The sequence below is a fragment of the Hippocampus guttulatus genome, chromosome 14, assembly GCF_054856545.1.
Source record: "Hippocampus guttulatus isolate MCC_2025c chromosome 14, RoL_Hgut_1.0, whole genome shotgun sequence".
Taxonomy (NCBI): domain Eukaryota; kingdom Metazoa; phylum Chordata; class Actinopteri; order Syngnathiformes; family Syngnathidae; genus Hippocampus; species Hippocampus guttulatus.
This window is the reverse complement of record NC_141274.1, coordinates 1,684,017-1,703,177: the sequence shown is the minus strand read 5'-3', so window position 1 is coordinate 1,703,177 and position 19,161 is coordinate 1,684,017. Positions and strand designations below refer to the sequence as shown.

Here is a 19,161-nt window from a genome sequence, read left to right as displayed (position 1 = left end):
CATTTAATTTGTGACCAATGAGTTCTTTAAATTTTATATAACATTGGGAAATACATTTCAATGTAATCTTTTATATTCGTTGATTTTTTTTTCCTTCGTTATACAGCGCGTTGTGTAATTGCATACATTTGCCGTAGCGTACGGTTCTATAAAATATGCTTTTTAGTCATAAAACCTCAGTCTCGTTTATGATTTACTTGGTCCGAGTGCATAACTGTAATTTTTAATGCTGTTCTTGATTGTGATAGTTGGAGAGCCGAGTATTTTTTGAAGTGGTATAAAAAGTTTGAGAATCACTCGACCACCGTCTTCAATGAACTTGAAGCATTTTTTGGGCGTGTGGGAGAAAGCTGGAGAGCAGCTCGACAATTGGGGAGAACATACAGTACATCCCAGATTCCAACTCAGAACCTCACACCTGTCAGGCAGACGTGCCAAACACTCACTGCCATCTAAAAATATCCACCAGGTGGCGTTGACATCTTTTTCGGACCGCCTTCAAGGGCTCTTGAGCGCTTCATGATTGAAGCGTTCAAATTGATCAATATGAATACAACAAAGTAATGAGTCAACTAAATGTAAGAATGTCAAATCAAGTTGATGACTACCCAATACCTCAGAAGACTCCCTGTTAGTTTTTTGGGCGTCCATACGAGTTTACAAACGATTCCCATAGTTACGGCAGTCTTACTGCGATTTGGTGACCCCTGCTGGCCTAATAGTGCAAAGGTCCACCTCACTCTGCCTCAAAATGATAAAATAGAAGAGTTAAAATTCGTTTTTCTGTTCCACTTAAGTACATTGTGTGACGTTTTCCAAGGAGTTAACACGTTGTGTCCTTTGCGTTTTGTCACGCATGACATTTTAGGATGTCTTTTAAAGTAGTTTTTCCAAAGATACAGACCCGTCGCTAACTATATTTGAACATTTTTCACACATCAACTTCAATGGAGACCGGTTCAACCGAATGCATTTGCCAGGTTTCGTAAACAAAGCACATTTATGACGTAAAAACGTGATGCAAACTCGGTGCAACTGTCGTCGTTGCTTGACATTGCATTAGACTGAAGCAAAAAATAAGACTTCAGGGTTGTCTTTCTTCATTCACTAATTAAAAAAAAAACACTGTATCCAATCCATTTAGTTAAAAATCCTTTATACCTGAATGGGGGATGGAAGGGGGAGTCCTCATGCCGCCCCCGCCGAAAGAAAAAGCCCTTGGAGAAGTCAGTAATGGTCCCGAGCAATTCACACATATTTATTTCTGCATTTTAGAAGCTTCAAGCCGGGGAGTGAAATCCGGACAGGTTGTTATAGCTACGCAATCCGCGGGGGTTCCGATGTCTATTTAAAAGCCCCCTTGAACCCTCCCCTCTCTCCCCCTTGAAACTACATTATATATCACACGCACTGCAATTCTCAATGAGCTCCAAAAAAGACATCTTCAAATTGCCTCCTTGAGCGAGGTGGGGAACGTATCATCACAGATCACCCTTTGGCAATTCCTCATGACTGGGTCCTGAAAAAAAAAAAAAAAAAAAGAGGCAAGCAAGCTTTTTAACATTTTTTTTAGATGACTGTCAGCCTCTGCCGCAGCGTGATCGCCACGCGCGTGTTGATTGGCGCAAAACGATAAAGATCCCATCAGCGCCACTGTTTGATTGTGTTGTTGATTTTTTTTTTTTTTTTTTTTTTTTGGGGGGGGGTGTGGGGAGAGTGACACTTTTGGTTCTGATCTGTGAGCGGGTCTAGCGGGCGCGCAGCATCAGGCATCACGTTGGAAAGGTTCGGACGAACTTTTTTTTTTAAGGATGATATTCGTTGGATGTTTCCTCTTGTTGCTCTGCGGGCTCACGCGTGTCATGGCAAGTTATCCCATCTGGTGGTAAGTCATTTTGGATGCAAAAGTCACTGGAAATGAAAGGAGTGTGTGCGTGAAGTGTTTAAAATGGCGTATATTTGAACATGTGTTTTTCGTATTTATATGTTTGAGAAAAGGGCCACGTGTATTTTTGTCTTTTTTTTTTTTATTTTTTTTTTGAAAGGGTCTAAAAACCTTTTTCATGTTCTGGTCGTTCAATTCAGATTGCTTGATTTTTACATCATCGCCTCACACGACGTTTAACAAATACGGTAAAGGACATTCATTTACAAGACATGAAAGGCAGGTTTTGGCTCTCTTTTTTTCGGAGGACGGTGGGAGGGGATGGGGGGGGGGGTCTCCAAAAAGTTCTCTTTTCTGATCGAGAATGCAGCAGGTGCATTAGTTTGCCGTGCGTGTGCGAGTGAGGTGTGGTCATCCAACATTTGAGATGATTGGTCAATGTGGATGCCATTTTTATCTGAAATGACTTAATGATCACATTCCGTTAATTGCCTGCACACATACACATGCTGAGCACGTACCTGTAAATGAGCCGTCTCAAATTAGATCGTGATGTTTTGAATCATATTGTTTGTTGTGGTGTCAACTGCATTGCGTCATACTATGAGGTGTGTCCAATATTTTGTCCTTTACCACAAGTAGGGAAGCTGTGGTTTTCCCAAGCAGTTTGTTCGTAAACACACAGCAATTTCGAAAAACTTTGCCAATAGGGAAGCAATGAGCCGTGAAAATGGTGAATCCTTGATGTATTTCACTTTTTCCCTTGAATCATTTGTTCATGTGTGCAGGTGAAAACTGCATCTACAGTATATTTAGAACTAGAACTTAACGCAGGAGCCATTTTTGTTTTGATACTCAATATGTATCGGTCATGCCCTCCTTTTGCCCTGGGAGAGAAACAATCCTGGAGCCGTCCCATGCTCGGTCAGCGATCTTAAGACCATGTGTCATCATGAAATATCACTTGATATGACAATCTTTTAGGAATTAAAGTTAAAAATGTTAACATAATATAATATTATTGTTGCGATGGGAAGGTTCTGCCATGTACTCATTAAATGCTAACAGTAGCCAAAAATGTCCACACTGTCATTCGTCCACCCTGTCAGCAAGTGTGTGTGTGTATATATATATATATATATATACAGTATGTATATGTACACACACACACACACACATATATATATATATATATATATATATATACACACACACGATTCACATCACTCAAAGGAGTTCTCCACAGCATCAACCTGGGACTGCTCCAATGTGATCTGTGGGACACGTCGTTCAATACTTTGAGCTGATTGGGTGATGCAGCAACTTGTGCGCGCCTACCAAACTTTTGTTTTCACCAATTACGGCAACGGATGAAGATGTCATCACCGCCATTGTGCCTTGCTTTGACCAGCTGAGTCCTGTGCTCTCGATGATTGCCGCGGATGGCATCATGGGGTTGTCATTTTCGCAATGTAAATATGCAGATAAAGGGCATTATTAATGAACTAATTGTTTAAGTGCACTTGTCGGCCAGGGTTCTGGACAAGATGGATTCTCTGGGGTTTGTGAACTCACAAATACCATGAGAATTCTACTTGCAGGCAAGGTTTGGGGAAGTCTCATGTCCTCATTCTGGTCCACTCGCCATAGGTGACCCGCCCCCGATCGAGAGAAACGGTTGGCTGCGGTGTCAAGTGCAATTATCATTTTTCCACGGAAAAGTTTTATAGCACTACATTATGGTTTATAATGCGCTGCATAACTTCCAATGAGATCCTTTCGTGCAGTTCTTTCCCGGTGTACTAATGTGCGTCATCCGCAGCAAGCGCAGACCTTATGGAACATCACAAACAAAGCATAACGTATTTATTCTATGATTCAATATTTGCGCATGGTTGGATATTGGGTGTATCTTCCTGTAACAGGTCCCCTGCTGCTGAGAGTGATGAGAAACACATGATTGTGCTCGGCTGGGAGGAAATTCTGATATAACATTTGGGCCTTAGATGGAAAAAAAAAAATGCTGACCCACATCAGGACCATTGCACGATGATTCTGAAGAAAAAAAATATTGAATGCGCTACCAACTGATACGGGCGATGTTTTTGAGGATCTGAGTATGTGAGACAGTTTGTGGCAAACACACAATGGAAGGCTATTTTCCATTTTGTCATCATAGCAGAAGCAAATTCCAATGTCCCTCTTTTGAACTGATGGTTGGATTTTCGAGGTCGGATCAAGTTTGACGTAAAGAAAGGACGTCAAGCAAACGGAACAGTTTGCTACACGACTGCTAGCAAACAATCACTCATTGACGTAATGGTTTTTTCATTTTGCCAAAGGACTTATTTGTTTCGTGGCAACTGATCCCAAGGCAAAGAAAGTATTTGTAAAGCGCTCGGTTGGCGTTTCGCCGAGCGAAGTCGCCGCGTGTCTCTCCGGCCTCGGTGCCCCGAAGACCCGCCGTCTCCTCAACCTGCCGTAGCCTGGCTGCCCCCTCCCAAAAAATAAAAAATAAAAACAAAAAATAAAAAGGCAGCCGCCAACCCCTTCCCCTTTGAGTCCACCCCACCTTTAGAAGATAAATACCTGGAGGTGAAAGCTCGCCGCACATTCCTTTTCCCAAACATATTCTCTTGATGTCAAAGTCGGCTCCAAGGCCTGGGGGCCCACGAGTAAAGTGGTAATTCTGAAGCGCCCTGCTTGGGCTTGCTGAAATATGCATTAAACTTGTACTGGATACGCTTATATGAGAGGGGTGGGGTGGGGTGGGGGTGTGTGTGTACCGAGACAAAAAAAAAATTGAATGTGTATACACGTTTTGCTCAGTATTTATTTGCAACCGCTCTTTACCTAAAGTGACCGCTGGTTTCCTTAGACTTTGTGAGCAGGATCATGAAACGTATCACGCACGAAAAGTGAGGGTACATCATGTCCCACCCCAACTTTTAGGTTGCTCCTTGACTGGAAGCATGGCAACAGTGAGTGACGATTTTGTCGCGGATCGACCATATTTCAATTCAATTCCCAAATATGAATTTATGACTTTTGTTCTGTGAGCATTGCTGAATGAGGTGCTTGAGATTTATTAATGTAAAGACAAGCGCCACGGAAACATCAGCGACGCCACCATCCCCCCCCCCCCCCCCCCCCTATGAGGCAACAGAGGTGGAGGAGGTTCAGGATGTGACTGACAAGGAGCTCTTTAAAAATGCGAGCCTGCGGCGCTTGTTTTCACCTCCCCTGCAGTATCACAGTGATGAGCCTGTGATGAATTGGTCAACACGGGCTTCCTTTGCATTTGCACTCTTTTGTTGTGCGTGAGAGAGGGAGCGAAGCAAAAGTCTGCTCTTCTCTGGGATGCGGACTCGGAGGTTTCTGCCGGGAGTGTTACGCTGTTTTGAGGGGCGGGAGTGTACGGAGTGACAAGGGCCAAAGAGAGGTCAATTTGTGATAGCAGTGCTCTTATTTAGCGGCGGATGCTGCGCACCAGCGCAACTTCGTCCGGGGCCGTTTTCGACTTGCTCAACTTTTCTGTGATTTACTACGGCGGCGTATTCTGTAGAAATGAGGCGAGAAATTGCGTGAGAGAACCAGTGTGACAAATAGCCCTGACGTCTGCTTGAAGGCACGTAAAACCGTAATTCATTTCTTGACACGCCGTGACCCCCCAACAACATTGAAATGTAATCTTGAAATTCCAATTGCAACAAGCAATTTATATGTCACTGCGGTGATCTGAAGGCATAATGGAGTTATTCGAGGTCAGCTAAATTGGAGCCGTCAAGCAGGGGTCATTTGGCTTTCCACTGGGAGGTTTTTACAGGAAATAGCCTCAAGCTAGTGTCAGGACTTTTGCTAATCTTGTTGTGATTAGTCTCTGGACGAAAGGTCAACAGATAGCGAGCTAACCGTGTGGCCAAGCACTACACACCTGCTCGGGTTCCACTTTTTGCGTGGATGCTACAGTAACCGGTGTCATTTGGGTGGGTAATGAGATGAGTGGCACCCTGAGTCGTCCGTTGACACGGAGCGCAAACTTGCCCCATAGCCACTTTGTGGCTAACCTGCGGGGCATTGGCCCAAAGATAATACCGGGGGTGTTCCTTAAACAATTTATCTCTGTTGTGACTTGTGTCGAGAACTCTGAATATTGATTTTAGTGAGTTGAATAATCAGGTGAATAGTTCATGTATTTTTAGAAAATCGTAAATAGACAAGAGACCACTGGAAGTTTTGAAATAGTGGATATCCAATTTCTTGGATTACTGATCACTGAGATGATATGACGAAGACAATAACTCTGTCGAAGCCAACAATGCTAGCCAGTGTTTAAATCCCGTTGACGGTGGAAGGCGCCAGAACAGTTAGTTTTCAAAAGCTGATAGTAGTAGTACTATACATTTGAACAAACAGTAGCTAAAGTCCGTATTGTTCCACTCCAGGCCCAAGAATCCAAATTGAGAGGACACAGTGAAGATGATAACTTGTTAGCGCGCTGCACTCTGAAAGCTAAATCATGATTCAAGGTTATGCTCGATTCCCGTAGACGTCAGAAGACAGCTGAGCATCTTCCGTTTCAAAAATGTGTTGATCAATTTGAAAAAAACTTCCTGCTTCAGTCGAAAGCATCCCAGTTCCATCCCAGACTTGTCGGTGGTAATGCGCATGACAAAGCGGTTGACAACAACAACGGCGGTTTCACCGTGATGGATTTGCCATCCCAAAAATCCCCACCAAAATTTCATGTCTTCTTCCTTGACCCGCACCACACTCCTCTACAAAGTTTTGTTCGACCGGGTTTAGTTACTTTTCAGTTATGCTGGCAATGGACAAATACATCGATTAAAAAAAACAAAACACGACGTCCTATCTCATGTTTTGCACTTGGCAGCGCTATTGAAGATAGCGAGACAGAGGGAAAGGCGAGTAAAAGCAAGGATGTCGTGATTGAACCAAGTTTGCACTTGTTTCATCTTCAAAGGAAATCGGGAAAGGCGGAATTGGGCCACGTGTATGTTAGCCTTGGTACGCGCTCTGAAGTTTCACCATAGCGTTTACGCTCTTATTAGCCTCAGATGGGGGAGGCTGTTAAGTGTGTGTGGACAGCTAATAACACGGTGTAGCTCTCCCGGTTGTCGGCTTCAGGTCTATGAAGACTTCGAGATGCATCGTGGACTTTCATCATCGACAGAAGCGCTCTGCGGTGGCAGGCCTGCAATTTCCATGCTCACAAAGGCCAGGTGTATGTGAGTCGGGGGTTGGTGGGGCGGTTGTTGATGGGCTAGCATCTGATAGTCATATTAGCCATCAGGCATCCACAGACATGAAATGACTGCTCCAAATATTCTAAAATAGTTTTTTTTTAGCTCCTAAAACTCAAACACTGATGACCCTCTGTGTGTCTAGGTCGCTAGCGGTGCGCCACCAGTACTCGTCGTTGGGCACACAACCCATCCTCTGCAGCAGCATTCCAGGCCTGGTGCCCAAGCAGCTGGGCTTCTGCCGCAACTACTTGGAAATCATGCCCAACGTGGCGGAAGGGGTGAAGATTGGCATCCAGGAGTGCCAACACCAGTTCAGAGGGCGGCGCTGGAACTGCACCACCGTCAATGATAATCTGGCCATTTTTGGACCGGTGTTGGATAAGGGTAATGAATTGCCTTTTTTTTGTGTGTGTGTGTGTGTGTGTGTGTGTATTTCATTGAATCTGTTCCGAGCCCATCCTGCTAAATTAAGGGACGCCCCGTAGCCATTCGCCTCACGTACCGAGAATTATTTTCTCCCAACAGGCCATTTGACAAGTGTTACAGGTGACTTTCATTGCACATTCCTCAACCACCCCTAGCAGAATGACAGAGAAAGCTGCTCTTCTCGCGTGCATCAACCATTACGCTCGCTCAAATCCTTTTTTAAATAGAACCAAGACAACACTCCACCTGAACTCATGCATACGATCAAACCCCGTTCAGTCTTGTTGGGAGTTTTCTTTCAGAGGGAATCCCCAGCGATTGTTCTGCTGTTGATTCTCTGAAGCGCCTTATACAACACTTCAACCCGAATGGTGGCGTGTTATCTAATATGTTGACTTTCGGTGATGATGAATTGCAACTTTCAGACAAAATGTCAAGTCATACAAAAAAAAGCTCCAATCAAGACAAATCTAGGTAGTATTATTTTGCGTGGAGAGCTATATTTATGGAATTGGATTGGGCGAAAGCAATGCTCCTTTGGGAAGAAATGTAAATGATTAGCAAACACCCATATTATTAAACCGGATAAAACAGATGTAGGCATTGATGTTCCTGACGCGGCAGTTTCATCGGAATCCGACAACAGAATAACATCATCACTCAAGGTTTATGTTTTTTTTTTCTGGAAAGAGGGCTCTCGCTTTTCAGTGATCGGTTTGGTACGATACCTTAACTCATTCACTCCCGAAGACGTTTTTAAACGTCTTTTCAGACTTGGTTCAGAATTGGCTGGTACTGAATGAGTTAACTGTTGTTGATCCAATAAGCAGAATGTTTGTTTGTTTTTTGTGGCTCTGCTTTTTCCTCCACAATGAATTCATGGCAAAAAATAAGCCTGGAGTGTCACATTAGCCACAATCGTTTGTTATGAGACAGCTTTGGTGCCAGAATCATTGAAAGACATAAATGACTTTTCCGCTTGTATCTGCTATGATGAAAGTTTTACACGTGCGCCAATCATACTTCTCTGCACTTCGAATGAAACATGTTTCCAAAGCTCAAACTAGGCAATCATTCGAAGGCTGCGAACTTAAAACCCGGCTACCAGAACTTCAACATGCCGAGGTGAGACAGAGCCACTGCTTTAATCTCTCAACCCGTAACACTTAATGAACTCTCGAGCCAGCATTAAAGAGGATGAGTTGGAGGTGAGAGGGACTCTCCATCCTAGCTCCTTTTGTGGCGCAAAATAACACCGCAATCCCCCCCCCCCCCCCTACCCCCGAGTCCAAATTGCTGGGCTGCTGAGTGTTAAAGGGGAGGCAGCAACTGGGCTTCAGTAGATCATTTTGATTGGATTAAGGTCAGTGAAGCCCTTCATAATGGGAGAGGTCAAAGTGGCGGGATTAAGTGCCTTTGTCAGAGGGCAACCAGAGTTACTCGGGAGCTCGGCGGCCTTTGATAGGGCTTAGTAGGAGAGGGCTTCCATTTCACTGGATTTGATTGATGCTGGTGTTTTTCTGTGCTACGGGCCCATTGTCCTCACTGGTGTCTGTTTGTCTGCAATTCAGACTGTAGTGTGTCCATTTCCTCCTGCTTCTTTTGGGCCAAAGGGGAGCGGGGCGTCTTTATAGGTCTCACTTGCTACCCGTGACGGCCCTCGTAATCCTCACCTTCGCGATACGGGGGACAATTTGAGGCCGCTGATCGGACACAACGTTTCAACCGAGCGACCTCCTTTTCGCGGTCCAAAATGATCCGACGCAGGGAGGACGGCCTACGGCATACGGTCAAACAGTTGCCTTGTTGTTGACTGTCTCGCCTCGGTTTCCTCGCTCACTCCGCACCCTGACACGCCAGCCCCGCCTGAGGGCCACGTCTGCGTCAGCACTCATTAATTTGCATTAAGTAAAGTGTCAAAACATGCAGTGCAGGAATCTGCCCGTGATGAAAGGTAACAGATAGACGCGCAGGTGTTCTCAGCGCGGCCAGCCGATGTCGGAGCTGTTTTCGGCATTCCTGGTATTCACGGTACGCCTCCCTGCCGTGGGCCTGCACTTTATGAATCGGTCGGACAGCATTACGCAGGCCTCTCGAAAACACAACGAGGCAACCGGGGTCATTTCCCAGCCGTTACAGGTAGAGGTACTCCTACCTCAAACCATTACCAGCTTCATCGGAAACTCGATTGACGTCACGCGTACGTGACGCGGATGACAAGCTCCTACGTCGGACTGAAATCTCGCATTGTGTTCTTAACCAAACTTGGATCAGGTGACCGCCTGTGAGCTTGAGGATGGGAAAGTGTCAGTATGTAGGATGAACCGAGAGCTCTCTGCTTCTTCCCCCTGAAACGTACGTCTCGCCATGCCGGGGGGAGGGAAGCCATCACGCCGGTATATCATTAACTCTGTGCAAGAAAGAAAGAAGGGGTGTGGCAAGTGGAGTTGATGGGGGGACCTTAGCCCCACTCCCCGCTGGGCTCAGCTCGGAGCACAATATCTTTGCAACCATGAGATTAAGCAGGAGAAAAAGTGCTTTTCCCCATTCACACGCCCTTTAGATTGTTTTATTAAACCATTTGAATAGGGATTTCCCCGTCTGCCGACAAGCAGGGTCCGGCCAATGCATAGTTCTCTGTTGCTATGACTTAACTTGGTCCCCACTAATCACTGGCCAGGGCAAATTTCATATAAAATATCTGGAGCCATTGTGGGCCTAACGCAGCGTGACAGTGGAGGCACAATAGGGGATTCAACCCCCCAGCAGGCTGCAGGGACCACTTGGCCTGCCGGCGTTTGGCAAAGTTTGCTGGGGATGCAAAGTGTCATGAAACGCCATCAAGCGGTCTTAAAAACCAAGCAGTGGAACTAATGCGAGAGCAGGTGAAATAAATGTTATGGTCGGTGTAATTGGCCCCAGAGGTCAACCCCGCGTAGATCGTCCCAATCTCTTTACGAGGCTTGAGATGGCCACCTCGCGAGCGCAGTGCTTTTGCGCGTAAACTCGAGTGCACGCTTGACAAAATGTCGGAAGGCCGACAAACTTCATTTTCCCGTAACTCGTAAAGTTTTGGAAGAAATCCACAGATCAGACAGCACTTCCTCCTTTTTCTCAGGTTCCCATCTCCGTGTTCATATTGAGAGGCCAGGGCCCCTTTAATTGCTTCCCGACTCTGCTGCTTTGCTCATTTTGTCCCAAGATAATCCTCTTTTCCTCACCCCGTTCATCCCTACACTCGCTTATCCTTTTGCAGCATCACCGCACTGCCAAAGGAGTTCATCAGGGACCCTAGTTAAAGCCACACTTGTTATGTGTTATGTTAGTACCCCCTTAGTAGCACTTGATATTCACGGGTCAAAAGTGGGTGACGTTTCAGTTTTGACTTGAGCTTACTTCAACGTAAAATAGCAACACGGTGCTCTTAGTTTCGTAGAAACCTGTCGTTTTAAAAATGAGAGGTTTTTCAAACCATACATCGACATTTTTAGTCATGTTCTCATTCAATTCGAATTGAAGCTTTCAAAACATCAAACATGTAACCTACATTCTGTCTTTGGGTGTGGGTATGTTTTTTATTTTGAACAAAATAGGAAAATTGGCTTAACCGATGATACTTCGATGAATGTACAGTATTACATTTGCAGTTTTCAGATACACACAGTAGCGTCACAGTTCCTTTATTTATTTTTAACCACCCTGACAGTTACTTTGACCAACCCTGATGACATCCGCTCTCTTTAAATCATCAGCCTGTACTTTTTGTCGGTTAAGATTCTGTTACATTTATGGCACCTACTTCAGCGAGCTGACATACAGTAGCTGTGCGGCGCGGCTGGCGCGGGATGACAGTGGGCCTTTTCTCTTGAGTCATTGTTGTCTAATGCCCTTTAGTCCTTAAACTGGTTGGAACCTGCTGTAAGGCAGGCGCTCCCTTCTGCCTTTCGCTTTGTACTCGTCCCTTTCTTTCTTCTCCTCCTTCACTCATGCTCTTCCACAAAAACGCACGCACGAACCAATCTCTCTTTTTTCTTTCTTCTTCTTTTTGACGCAGTCGCCCAAGATTGTGATTCCACTTCTACGACGAGCGCGATCACATTTGCTTTGATAAGTGGACACTCATTGCCGCCGTTTGTGAGGCCATTTCCTAACCTTTCAAAAGCTTAATTGAGTCTCTTAATGATAGACCTGTCAAGCCCGTGTCTTCCTCTCATGATGCCTGATGAGTCATCAGTTAACTATGTCAGCCCAGAGACAATAGCCCCTCGCTGGCCTTATTCAACAGACACGCCGATTGATGTCTGGCATGAATGAAGCCCCGCAACGGCACCTTTTGCGGATGCTACCTAAACACGTGTGGTCGACGGGAGTAATGACCTCTGCGACAGAATTTGGCCACCTGAATGTGTTACGAGTGGTCTCGTTTGCGTGGGTTGAAAGATGTTTGCCGTCGAGGTTACGCAAGACGGGATTAGCAGGTTGTGACCTACTTTCTCCACCACTCGGCTCTTACAGTATTGTGAAATGGCTGAGAAGGTGAAATGACAAGTTAGCATTTGTATAGTTGGACACTATAATGGATGTAGAACTTGGAAGAAAATGGAACTTGGATTTAAGCGTTCTCTTCTGCTTTCTCATGTCCCCCAAATGTTCTCAATAGATCTACACTAACATTTTGTGGAGGTTGGGTTTAGAAGAGTGTCGTGGTTGGGGCTCGGGGAGGGTTCGGGTGGTGGTTAAAATTATCGGGAGGGGCTCATGTTGGGTTTCACTTTGGGTTAGGATTGTGGTTGGGCAGTGGGATGATTGGGGTTCACTTGAGCATTTTTGTATCTGTTGGGGTTAGGAAATATTCAATTAGGCTCAAATTGGACATTTCGGTGCATTTGTGACAGCATTCTGTTGGCTTTTTGCTTAGATGAGTGATGTGGTTGGAGTAGATGTTCAATGAGTTTGGCTCGGGTTGGATTAGTGGGGAGGTTCAGGGTAGGGCTAGCCCCTAATTATCTTCAGCGCAACCACCCTAATCCGGATATAATTCGGACTGTAACCCAGAAACGACCCCTTAGCACTACTCAACCCTAACCCTTGAAGAATGTAAACTGTTATTTGACGTACAGGGTTATATTGTCTTCCGTTGCCACTTCCTGTTGTCCCAATACTTTTGAGCAAGCGTACGTGCGTGTCTCTCTCCTTCCAGCCACTCGAGAGTCAGCGTTCGTCCACGCCATCGCCTCGGCCGGAGTGGCCTTTGCGGTCACCCGGGCCTGCGCCGATGGCTCCGCCACCATCTGCGGCTGCGACACGCGTTACAAGGGCCCCCCCGGCGACGGCTGGAAGTGGGGCGGTTGCAGCGAAAACGTGGACTTTGGCGGCATGGTGTCCCGAGAGTTTGCCGATGCGAGGGAGAATCGCAGAACCGATGCCCGCTCGGCCATGAATCTCCATAACAACGAGGCCGGCCGGACGGTGAGTCCTTGTCGTGCGCGTTACACCGGGGAAGCTCTTTCTCTTTTTTTTAAAGCACGGCTATTCCCGGTCTCTTGCGGCTTCTTTCTGTGTTTAGTAATTACACATTATAAAACCACCGCTCCCACTATCTTAGAATTTAGCTTGTAAATGTGCGGCAGCGCTTCCGACAGTGTTTAAAACAGCAGAAAAATCTTATTTTATCCACAGGCTCTCTACGACAACATTTTCCTAAAGTGCAAGTGCCACGGGCTGTCGGGCAGCTGCGAGGTCAAGACCTGCTGGTGGTCCCAGCCGGACTTCAGGGTCATCGGCGACTACATGAAGGACAAATACGACAGTGCCTCGGAGATGGTGGTGGAGAAGCACAAGGAGTCGCGCGGCTGGGTGGAGACCCTCAGACCCAGGTACAACTACTTCAAGCCCCCCACCGAGCGCGACCTGGTCTACTATGAGAGCTCGCCCAATTTCTGCGACCCCAACGCCGAGACGGGCTCGTTCGGCACCCGCGACCGCGTCTGTAATCTGACATCGCACGGTATAGACGGCTGCGACCTGCTGTGCTGCGGCCGCGGCCACAACACCCGGACGGAGAGGCGCAAAGAGAAGTGCCACTGCATTTTCCATTGGTGCTGCTACGTCAGCTGCCAGGAGTGCGTCAGGGTCTACGATGTGCACACCTGCAAATAGCACCTGCCTCTCCATCTTGAAGCTTCAGACTTTGGACTGAGCCCGTCCGTCTTTGGGGTCCAGCAGACGGAAACTCGCGTTCCCTTCACGGAGGCCCGAAAAGTCCGCCTCCATCTTCTGGGAGGCTTCACGAGGAGGATGTTTTAAGGTATCGTGGACCACCGGTTTCTAATTTTGAGTCAGAAAGGACTGTTTGGTTAAATGTCAAACACCATATTGGTGTTTTTAGTTTGTTTTTTGTTTTCAAATTTTGTCTTTGTCTTCCGTGTAGTTCAGTTGAGAATAGTACGACTTGTGGCAGCACGGAGGAATAGTGGTTATCGTTAGGGCTGGAAACGATTAATCGGCCGGCCGATTTAATCGGACAAGAGTAGCTCTTTCAAAATCTAAAAAATATATACTTTTTTTTCAAAAAAAACATTAACACATTCAAACATTCACCTCCGTCAAAAGTGAGCAAAAATGTTTGCCAATTTTTCATGTAATTCATCCTGCATGTATTATCGTAAGCTTTAAGGCACCCCAAAAAATAAGTTATTTTATTCAATTAATTTTTGTGATTAATCGGCCGATTAGTTGCTTACCTGACTTTTATTCTGGAAGATATTGGAATCTGCATCAGCCTAAAAAAAGCCATATCTGTGGGAACCTCGTTAGCGCATTGCTTTCGCGGATCTGAGGTTTGTGGTTCAAATCCGGGCCTTTCTGTGTGGAGTTTGTGTGTCGTCCCTTTGCTTGTGTGTGCTTTCTCATCAAACGTCCAGCTTCCTCCCTCATTCCCCAAATATGCATTTTGGGGTCATTGAAGACGCAAAATTGTCCGTTGGTGTGAACATGAGTGTCAGGGGTTGCGTATCAACCGTATCTGGCACCTGGGCTCACCCCAGACTGGAGCGAATGAGTGCGTCTTGTATGAAATGAACATGGAGGATGCAAAACAGGGTACACAAATACTGATTTGAAACATGATAGCCCAATTTTAAAAAGTGACAGATCCCCCGGGATGAGAAAGGTGCATTCGTCCAGCTATTATAGCGCGTGGTCAACTGTGGTCAAGGCACGTGTGAGGCAAATATCACGACTCACCACCAAACCAAAATGTCATATCTTCTGCCATCTAGAGGAAGAGCATTCAAATGTTCAGCCTGTCACTGTACGGCACTGGTATAGATCGACGATACGAGTTTGCATGTTCTCCCCGAGCCATGTGTGGCTTTTCTCCGGGTACTCCGGTTTCCTCCCACATTACAAAAGCATACATGGCAGGTTAATGGAACACTCTAAATTGTCCCTAAGCGTGATTGTCATTGTGAATGGTTGTTTGCCTATGTGTGCCCTGCGATTGGCTGGCAACCGGTTCAGGGTGTACCCCGCCTACTGCCCGAAGACGGCTGGGATAGGCTCCAGCACGCCCCGCCACCCTTGTGAGGATGGATGGGGAGAGTGTTTGTCAAGTGCAAGATAAAAAGAAGGCCACAGTCAGTATTTGTGTAATAAAGTAAACGATAAATCCCAAATGACCGTTCAGCCTTCCTGCTTCTGTTTGGTCGTTCAGTAATACCAAAAGAAATGCATTTCAAATAATCTCCGAAAGCTGATGTATGAAATCAATCGCCAAAGACAAAAACGAAGGATATTTTTGCTGCAGTTGTAGTTTTATAAATGTAAAATATAGTCTGTTATTGTTTTTGGTTTTTTTCTTTAAAAAAAAAAAAAAGTATTCTTGTTTTTGATTTTATTTCATTAAGGAAAATGTTTTATCCATTTTAGTTTTGAATATTTCTTTAGTTTGTGTTCATTTTGATTGTCTTGCTTGGCACTGTTACAGCCATGCCCAAAAAGTCAAGAAAACTGAAAAATCAATTCTCTGGATTATCGGAAACGAGAGTATTACGTTTGTCAGCCTTTGCACATCTTCAGCAATTACCTTCGAACATGTTCGATGTTTTTAGAAACAAATGTCAAATTTCCCTTTTGAGGGACTTGATATACACTTTTCCTTGTTATTTTTAAGATACCAATTAAGGGTCAACCTTCAACTGATTCCATCCAACGGCTGATTCCTGGTCAAACCCAGAAGATTCACATGGGAAGTTGAAAATTGCAACACATCCCAAACCACAGAAGAATCGCTCAGGATAATCTTTGAGAAAGGTCCGATAATCTGGTTTTTGCCAATTTCACAAAAATCCAAAATAGTGGGGGGGAAAATGCGCCAAATTGGCCCGATGATCAGTATGCATGTGCCCCGTTTTTAAGGAGGCGCTAGATAGAACAAAATCTGGCGCCGATAAATTGATGTCATTAATCCATCAACATTACGGGAGCATTCCTCAAAACAGGAAATATACAATTTTGCAGCCCACAACCCCGCCCCCCCCCCCCCACCCTCTCCGAAACAAACGCGAAAAGTCCAGCACTTGTGTTCATAACGTCGCATGTCCGCCTCTCTTCTTATCAGTATTAGGAGTGTCTCATATGAATGGGAGGTGCTTCGTGTTGAGGGGGCAGTTATTTATCAAAAGTATTTCCGCCGTTCCCGTCTCAGTTACTCTGAGGCAAAATTGACAAGAAAAAAATAAATAAATAAAAAGACATGGAAAAAATCCGAATGTTATGAACTTGAAATTTGAATACTATTTTCCATCTGATATTGTAAAAGACAAATATCAAATATCTTGTGTTACGCTTTGGTAAAAAAAAAAAAATCAGAATATTGTTTTTTGGGGGGTTTTTTTTCCAATATTCAAATCTTAGCATTCTTTTCTCAAAATGCATTTCGAAAATCATGAAATTGTTCTCTTACAAAGTAATAGCGACTACCATGAGGAAATTCTTTTCTCGCAAGATGACGATTTTATTCAGGTGACACTGCTACATTAGACTTTGAAGTGTGCAACTTTTTTTCTTTTTCATAAGTCATTTAATCAATCAGTCAATGATCATTTTGGTTAAATCGTGTTGCATTCAACTTTATATTTTGTGATTTGTCCCAAAAAAAAACACTTTTCTTTAGATGGCGATTTTATTCTTCTCAAAATGCCAACAATTGTCTCGGGAAATAACCAGTCTTGTCATTTTTCTTTTCTCAGAATACTGCAACCTTATTCTCGTATAATTCTGAGGCTTTTCGAATGGAATTAGCTTTTTTTTTTTGTTGGCTTGATTGTTTACATTTGGAATGTTATGATCTGACTTTTTCCTCATCAAATTTGGACATTTTTTTCCTTTTTTGTAATGTCACGTTGCAATGTCATTCATGTAAAATTCTGATGATTTCACCTCATAAAAAGACGACATTATTTGCATAATTTTGTACTTTGTAGTACCCCCCCCCTCCCTTTCAGTGTGGCCATTAATGATGTTTAGACACATTCACACTTATTATTAGTGTTACGATGTTGTTGTTTTTTTTGTAAAGATTCTCTTGAAGCAAAACAAAATAACGCATTGAAAAAAAATGACCAAACCTTGTGCGCATTCTCCATTCTCATCTAAATTGAAAAAAGCAGCATCGCTGATGCTCGCAAACGTTCTTCTCTTCCCATGCTGCCTAGTCGGCATTTATTATTGATGGGTGGTTATTGTCTCTTTTGAGGTTCTGACATTCAATTTGTCTACATGTTTTTTGTTGTTGTTGTTGTTTGTTTGGATTCTTTCTGTGAAAGAATTGCGTTTGATAGTTTGGAAAAGGTGAAGTTTGGACTCATTCCCGAATCGAGTGGTCGTCTGCATTTTAAGCAAAGTAGTTCTTGTTTTAGTTGCTTTATAGTCTGATTAGTGCGAACGTGATTTGACTCGTTGCTCTATTTTTAATTTATGATGACTCACAGCCACTCTCTTGTTTTTTGTTTTTTTTGTTTTTCCTCAGTAAAACCTGCTGAAAGCTGAATTCAGAGGTCATTTTACTAGGTACACGTGCACAGTTGAATCAAGGCTTTCTAATATTATAATATATATATATATATATATATATATATATATATATATATATATATATATATACTGTATATATATATATATTTTTTTTTGAACACAAAAATAAGACTCTTAAAAATGCAGCCTGTTTTCTGGTTAGGAAAAAAAAAAAACCTCAACTCCAACTCCAACAACAGGACTAAATACTAAATAGAGAAGATTTTTTTTTTCTCCAAAAGACTGTTTTTCTCTGAAAAAAAAATTCTCATGACTTTTTTCTCATACCAGTACAATTATTTTTCCTTAAAATATGACTACCGGTACCACATTATTATTACTTGCAATAATAATAATGTCCAACTATCTATCAAACACAACTTTTAGTGAAAAACATGTTTGTGACAAAATATATTTCTATTCACAAAAAGATGACAACTTTTATCATGAAAAAAGAAATGACACAAACGCAACAGTGTTAATCAGAATGGCACGTTTATTTTTGTTGCGGCAAAAATGTTAAAACATTTTGTAGACATCATCTAATGTGTGTGTACCTAATAAAAGTGCAGCCTAACATTAAAAGGTGGTTTCGGATAAATAATTTGATGCAGTACAGCTAATTTCCTCACGCAAATAATGTCATCTGATGTGTTTCTGAAACCTGAAGTGCTGGTGTTAATTATAGTTTAATATCTGTCTTCTAATTTCCTTTTTAAAGTCCAAAGTTTTGTACATACTAGTGTGCGCGTGTGTGTGTGTGTGTGTGTGTGTATGTGTCGGTGTGTGTTTTTTTACAAATATTTATTTTCTACTATGTACTGTCTATATTAGTAAGCAAAAGTAATATTTACTAAAATGTTTCTGTCGACTGATCTGACTTCCAGCTAGCTAGCAGCTAGCTAGCTAGCTAGCCAGCCAGCCAGCCAGACAGACAGACAGATAGATAGATAGACACACACGCACATACATGTGTATACACATACAGATAAAGACCGATAGATTTCTAATTCTGTAACATCAAAATAAAATAACAAAGTGGCAAAACGTGTTGATGACTATCTTTTTTGACAACTACATATTTAAACACGTTTTATGAAAAAAAACCCCCAAACATTTATATCTGTGCTTACCATGCATATACAATCTTCTTCTTTTTCTTCTCCTTTCGGCTTGTTCCTTTTCAGGGGTTGCCACAGCGAGTCATTAATTTCCATCTTTCCCTGTTCTCTGCATCCTCTACTCTGACTCCAACTACCTGCATGTCTTCCCTCACGGCATCCGTGAATCTCCTCTTTGGCCTTCCTCCCTGTCTCCTACCTGGTAGCTCCATCTCTAACATTTTCCTACCAATGTATCCGCTGTCCCTCCTCTGTACATGCATGTCCATGCATATACAACGAATCGCTAATTTACAAAAAAAAATTGCTAATTTATTTCAATTCTATCCACGTCAGTCTGCGGTCACACCGACTGATCAAAATTCTTAATACTTCCCGAAAAGCAAAC

At 43.7% G+C, this 19,161-nt stretch overlaps 1 protein-coding gene across 3 annotated transcripts; it reads left to right on the top strand.

Annotated features, from left to right (window-relative positions):
* The first annotated feature begins 1,783 nt into the window (after positions 1-1,783).
* LOC147194425 (protein Wnt-3a) lies at positions 1,784-17,720 on the top strand. 3 transcript variants are annotated; one of them, XM_086128487.1, is made up of 4 exons: positions 1,784-1,885; positions 7,295-7,536; positions 12,779-13,047; positions 13,258-17,720. In XM_086128487.1, the coding sequence occupies exons 1-4, from the start codon at positions 1,812-1,814 to the stop codon at positions 13,735-13,737; spliced, it is 1,065 nt and encodes a 354-aa protein (XP_085984613.1). In that variant the 5' UTR covers positions 1,784-1,811; the 3' UTR covers positions 13,738-17,720. The 3 variants fall into 3 exon arrangements, 2 of the variants coding, with proteins under 2 accessions (XP_085984613.1, XP_085984612.1); XR_015102771.1 differs by lacking the exon at positions 1,784-1,885 and having other exon boundaries at positions 5,719-7,536; positions 13,258-13,885; positions 15,752-17,720; XM_086128486.1 differs by lacking the exon at positions 1,784-1,885 and having other exon boundaries at positions 5,719-7,536.
* The last annotated feature ends 1,441 nt before the right edge of the window (positions 17,721-19,161 follow it).